This window comes from Engraulis encrasicolus, chromosome 24 (assembly GCF_034702125.1).
Source record: "Engraulis encrasicolus isolate BLACKSEA-1 chromosome 24, IST_EnEncr_1.0, whole genome shotgun sequence".
Classification (NCBI taxonomy): domain Eukaryota; kingdom Metazoa; phylum Chordata; class Actinopteri; order Clupeiformes; family Engraulidae; genus Engraulis; species Engraulis encrasicolus.
In genome coordinates this window covers 33,910,885-33,917,765 of record NC_085880.1, presented here as the reverse complement: position 1 = coordinate 33,917,765, position 6,881 = coordinate 33,910,885, and the positions used below count along the sequence as shown (strand labels likewise).

General features: G+C 47.6%; 1 protein-coding gene across 1 annotated transcript in view; it reads right to left on the bottom strand.

Annotated features, from left to right (window-relative positions):
- unc5b (unc-5 netrin receptor B) overlaps nt 1–5,259 on the bottom strand; it is a 99,765-nt gene extending 94,506 nt beyond the window's left edge. The window contains exon 1 of the mRNA XM_063191878.1: nt 4,606–5,259. Coding sequence (XP_063047948.1) covers nt 4,606–4,693 — 88 coding nt within the window. The 5' untranslated portion in view covers nt 4,694–5,259. The remainder of the gene's footprint in view (nt 1–4,605) is intronic.
- Nucleotides 5,260–6,881: the final 1,622 nt, after the last annotated feature.

Here is a 6,881-nt window from a genome sequence, read left to right as displayed (position 1 = left end):
CCTCTCCTCCTCCTCTCCTCTCCTCCCCCTCCTCCTCTCCCCTGCTGCTCTGATCACCACCTGCGGATGTGTCAGCCGTCAGCTTGGCAGCTATTGGGATGGGGAGCACACGGGGGGGAGCTCTACTTGGGGGGTAGACGTGGGGCTTCAACTGGGAGAAGCGGAGGGAGGGAGTCTGAGAGAGAGAGAGAGAGTGTGTGTGTGTGTGTGTGTGTGTGTGTGTGTGTGTGAGAGAGAGAGAGAGAGAGAGAGAGAAGGGAAAGAAAGAGAAAAAGAGAAAGAGAGGAGTACGGGTGGGAGTAAGCATGGTGAGCGTGTGTGTGTGTGTGTGTGTGTGTGTGTGTGTGTGTGTGTGTGTGTGTGTGTGTGTGTGTGTGTGTGTGTGTGTGTGTGAGGGGTTTGGGTGGGAGTAAGCCTGGTGTGCCTGGTGTGTGTTTCAGTGCGCAGGCTGCTTTATTTTTCCCACACTTAACAAGATGCGGCTCCACGCTCCTTAATTTCCCTGCACCTCCCCATTCACCCCCACCTCCAATACGCACACACACACACACACACACACACACACACACACACACACACACACACACACACACACACACACACACACACACACACACACACACACACACAACCACACACCAAAAAGAAGTAAATTCAATTGCCATGCTGCCAGTGTATTGGGAGTTTGGGAGGGCCTGACACGTCACGCTGCCTTTGACTGGCTACACACACACACACACACACACACACACACACACACACACACACACACACACACACACACACACACACACACACACACACACACACACCAGCACCCTCGCCGTCTGTCGCCAAAAAAACCACACAACCCCCAATCCTGTCACACACGCTGAAACACAAAGTAACACACGACACACAGTAGCAAATACACACACTGCACACACGACACACACACAGACCAATCCTGTCAGATCCCAATGGCGGCCGAGGGCACTGGGTCACTCCACTCTCTAATCCTGCTCTGTCTGTGTGTGTGTGTGTGTGTGTGTGTGTGTGTGTGTGTGTGTGTGTGTGTGTGTGTGTGTGTGTGTGTGTGTCTGCACAAGCACGAGCATGGCTCAACAACAACCAACTTTGCTGTTTAGTTTTGAGATTTGGTGTGCAGTCATCCTCCTCTCTGCTTGCCACACACATACAGACACAGACACAGACATAAACACAGACACAAACACACACACACAGTCTCCATATAACAGTCTGTCTCTGTGTCTGCCAATCTCATGGCCGTGTTTATCTCTCAAACACACAAACATGGACACTACTAATGCAGTCGCAATTAAAACAAAATAACACAGAGGGAATAAACACACACCACTAATACATGCAGCATAGAAACAATGAGCAAAATCTCTCTCTGTCTCTCTTTCTCTCTCTCTGTCTGTCTTTGTCGCGCGCGTGCACACACACTCACACAGAGAGAGAGAGAGAGAGAGAGAGAGAGAGAGAGAGAGAGAGAGAGAGAGAGAGAGACTCACTTACTCTCTCTCTCTCTCTCTCTCTCTCACACACACACACACACACACACACACACACACACACACACACACACACACACACACACACACACGTACACGCACAATGAAGGCAGGCCGGCTGGAGGTCCCAGACGCCAGTTCCTGGCAGTCTTGGTAATTAATGTACATGTCAACACTTATAGAGCAGCGCCGTAGCAGGAAACCTGAGCTAAGCATATCCACACACACACACACACACACACACACACACACACACACACAGATGCAGATACACACGCACACACACAATTTCTATGTCTACCTCTCTCCCTCTGCCACCCCCCACCCAACACACACACACACACACACACACACACACACACACACACACACACACACACACACACACACACACACACACACACACACACACACACACACACACAGGGAATAAAGGACTGGTCATAACTAGCTGCTTAACGACAGATAAGATGAATACAGAAAATTGGAGCCTGCTCATTCTCCCACCACCCATGGATGTGGATGTGTGTGTGTGTGTGTGTGTGTGTGTGTGTGTGTGTGTGTGTGTGTGTGTGTGTGTGTGTGTGTGTGTGTGTTTTGTGTGTGTGTGTGTGTGTGTGTGTGTGTGTGTGTGTGTGTGTGTGTGTGTGTTTTGCGTGTGTGTGTGTGTCAGGGGGAAACATTGTTCAGGGTCGTCGTGAGCCAGATGCTCGGGGTCCTCAGTAGACCCTTTGTGGCGGCAGGGTGGTCGGATATGCAGGCAGCGTTGACATTTCTCACGGTTTATGTTCTTCTCTCCTTCTTAGTCTCTCTCTCTCTCTCTCTCTCTCTCTCCCTCTCTCTACATCTCTCTCTCTCTCTGTCAGCTACTACCTCTTGACTCTCGTGTGAAAGATTTCAAAACAGACCCTCTCTCTCTCTCAGTCTCCTCATAAACATCAGCAGCTTTTCTGGGATAGATGTCCTGGGAGTACACTTCACCAGAAGACGGAATGGAGTGGAGAGAGGAGGAGAGGAGAAGCGGATTGAGGATGCAACAGAGGAGAGGGGAGGCGAGAAGAGGAGAGAGGAGAGGAGAGGATAGAAGAGGAGAGAGAAGGGGATGGGAAGATGAGGGGAAGAGGACAGAGCATAGTGGAAAGAAGAGAGAAGAGAGAGGAGAGGAGAGGAGAGGAGAGGAGAGGAGAGGAAAGGAGGAGATGAGGAGCGCAGAGAGGATAGGAGAGGAGAGGAGATGGAGGAGAGAGGAGAAAAGGGGTACCCTGCCTGTGCCTCTGATATGGCTATATCTGTTTAAAGCTACAGTGCAACATGTTGTTCAAGCTACTGTTGCTAGATTGACGGCCTGTACTCCGACAAAGTGAAGTCTATCCAAAACAAAACAAGGCATTGTCTCTGTTGTCTCGTTTTTCAACCCAAAGGCCTAATCCTCTGAACCTGTCGAAAGCTTATTCTCATCGTGTCAATCTGACTCTGTGTGTGTGTGTGTGTGTGTGTGTGTGTGTGTGTGTGTGTGTGTGTGTGTGTGTGTGTGTGTGTGAGAGAGAGAGAGGGAGAGAGGGAGGGAGAGAGAGATGGGGGGGGGTGCCCAGTGGACCAGAGTGTCGCCAAAACATGTAGCCTGACAATCTCGATTGTCCGGTCCGTTTACCTGTGTGTGTGTGTGTGTGTGTGTGTGTGTGTGTGTGTGTGTGTGTGTGTGTGTGTGTGTGTGTGTGTGTGTGTGTGTGAGACCGTTGTGCAATAGTCAAGATAGGGTATCTATCTCCAAGCTACTAAGAGAATGGCATCTGTTTTAGCAGGGCGTAGGTGTTACCAGTTAATGACTTGTTAATGACCTTCCCAACATTTGGACTTTGTGGCATGGCAACAACAACTCGTGCGAAACTACCCATCACCATTGTAAACGACTTTGACATGAACTTACATGTTTTTCAAACTACTGTCAAGCAAGACAACTGTGTGTAAACAATGTAGATTCATATCTAGAGCGCCACATGAAAGCAGACTTATTGTCACACGCGGCAGTAGTCGAATGTGTTGCTTTCAAACTGTTAAGATATTTTTTGGTTCTCTTTTCATTCCTGAAAGCTGAAACGTAAATACACAACCACACAACCCCGTAAAACATAAAAAATGCCCTTCGGGAGATGTGATCAACGTTTGCCAAGCAGGAGAAATAGCCTACTCCAAAACTTTTAATTCCAATGACAGGGCGTTATGCCCATTTTAATCTTGGCTTTAATTCAAATTAGTCGGATGATTTAACCGAGAATTAAATAGGCCACATTTTAAATTAACTATCCAGAAAAAGTTTGATCCATCTACCGCGCGCCGTTTAGTGTGTGCTGTACGAGTTCATTAAACAGCCTGTTTTAATCAGAGAGAGCATTCATGCGACACGTCACTCATCTGATAAGACACAATTATCCGTAAAATGGAATGGAAATATGTTCAGGAGATAAAACGCTATTGGCCTCATTATTCAATGGCTGTTTAAAACATCTCAAAAATCAATCACAATGTTGACAATTTGTTTTCTCGAGCCGCTTGATGGGAAAAAAGAGTTTTTGCCCTGAATGGGGATGCCAAGAATAAGCGACATAATGGGCAGTGTGCACCACATTAATAACAGCTTTTTACCCCGCCAAGTTATCAAGTGATTATCTATAATCTGTGAAATGCACCAGGCGTTTGTCCATATGGACAGTTTCAGATTCGAATGGGTCAGCATTCAGATCTAATCTTAGGCGATGGCTAGAAAAGGCAGACACACATATACACACGCCGTGAAATGAGCCTCTTATCAAACGACTTTATCTGCCTGGAGGAGTGTTTCCGAGTGGTTTCGGGCAGGGCGACAGACAGGCGACTATTTTGTAGCCTATCATAATATCCGGAGGAATAACAACAAAAATAGGCATAGACTACAAAGGAGGAAAAAGGGAACACACAAACACCACAACTTACTCTTTGGATACTTAGGACCACGTTAACCACAACCACACATGCACACACATCAGCAGCGCACAGGATCGGCTATTACGCATAAGTAACAGCGTAACAATTTAAATCAACTTGCTCTTACCTGTTTTTGGAATCAGAGTCCCAGAGATTAAAAGTAGGGCCAGCAGATGACCGGAACCCAAGCGGTGCTGTATCCGCACAGAGAGCATCTTCTCCCGGTGGCGCCACTCCTAAATGTTCCCAAGCGTTCTCAGGCAAGTGTGCCTTGCTTTCCCCCACAACTCGTCTTGTTAGACGATGCCAAATATTGGGATAAATTGTCTTTCACGTTTGGAAAGATTGACCTGGATAGCCGAATGTCCCCAATACCTTTTAGTCCACCGAAACGTGTCCGTATGGCTCTCTTCTGGCTCTTCTCTTCAGCCTACCAAACGCGCAAGGTTGAATTTAATCCACGGCAACTTCACAAAAACACAAACATTGAAATGCAATCACTTATAAATACGAGTGACAGAAGAAAGACGACCTCTATTCAGTCCGACACCAGTCGCAATGCCCAAATGGTTTTCCTGGGTAGAGAAGTCGCCGAAAGTTATATTTGCCACAACTCCAGGATAACACAATTCCAATGATTAAAAAGTCCAGGATGAAACGTACCAGTATTATTCCTACAACACGCAACCGATAACTTTGTATCTTGAATGTAACTGCTGCGGCGTTTACATTGCAGCAACTCCCAACTGTTATCTCCGCGCCCTCACCATGGTCCTGGCGGCGTAGCTCTGCTCGCAGACTATTCAAGGTGTAAACACGAACACGGGTATGAGCCGAGGCTAGAAACGCCAGCCTCCCTGCCGACCAATCGCCTTGCAGCAGCCAACAGCCATCGAGAGCGCGTGCAGCAGTGAGCGAGGGAAGACAGGAGAGGAGAGGAGAGGAGAGGATCGAGGGGAATAGCAGTATTTGAAACATACAAAACCCGGAACTGGACTTTTTGTGGAAGAAACAAGAAGTTCGCTTGGGTTGGTCAAGGCAGGATGGATTGTTTGGGGAAACGGATCGCTGAGTTGACATTGTTTATTTTATCAAGGTTGACGCCCTTTGTGGAATAATGGGGTTGGTTATATTCTTGTGTGTTCTACTGTATAATAGGTTTAAGTTATTGCAGCAGCACGGAAAACCGCCTGCAAGTTTCTGAAAATACCAGGGAAACATAAATATACCCTTGCCAGTTCAACAAGGAAGTCAAAATAGGCTCCACTCACTCACTAATTTATGTGGCGTCAAAAAGGTTGCGACGATTAATGTCCCCCAAAGAGCTCAGCCACTACCACAAGAGGGCGACCTTACCCACATTGGCTCCCTCTGCGCCTCCGGGGGCCAATTATTTTGGAAATACAAAGATGGCTTATCCACCACAGCGGTGAGTGACATCAAATTACGATGGCGACGATTAAAAAGCACGGGTGGAAGAGTTCATTTAATGAAACCGCAGTAGACTCTGATGGTTGGATACATGCAGCGTTCTGGGTTTGACACTTTCAACACCGAGATATCTCCCTATGGGTAGGCGAGATGTGCCCCTGGTCATAACGGCTACACCAGTAACAACAGCAGTAGGCCTATCAGTGGGCCACACACACACACACACACACACACACACACACACACACACACACACACACACACACACACACACACACACACACACACACACACACACAACCCTTTCGCAAGTTGAGTTGACCAAAGCAAGTACAGGGCCTTTATGTCACATCACGTCACTGTGCAACCATTGTGTCTGCAGTCTCTCTCTCACACACACACACACACACACACACACACAGCTACAAATAACAAGTCTGGCATGACTAAATGTGTTTCTCAGTTACAGCCAGGAAGATAAAGTGTGTTTTTGTGTCGTGGCGGATACAGTGCCAAAGAGACAGCCTCTGCCCTGGTTCTGACAGGCAACACCATGTTCCTCCTCAAATAGATAATAACACGGCTCATGGACTTTTGCATATTATTTATGCGCCAAGCCTCATTGTGTCCACAAAGATGTGTGTGTGTGTGTGTGTGTGTGTGTGTGTGTGTGTGTGTGTTTGTGTGTGGGGGGGTGGGGGGGTGTTGGGGGTGTTTGGCTGAGTGGGTGTGTATGGGCGTAGGTGTTTATGTGTGAATGTTTGTGTAAATGTGTGTGTGTGTGTGTGTGTGTGTGTGTGTGTGTGTGTGTGTGTGTGTGTGTGTGTGTGTGTGTGTGTGTGTGTGTGTGTGTGTGTGAAAATGTGTGTGGACGATTGGGCATGAGTGTGTGTGTACACAGTCTACTATGTTAATATGTGATATGTTGATGCATTGTTCCTGCCTTTCAGATGATAACTTTGAGTGTGTGTG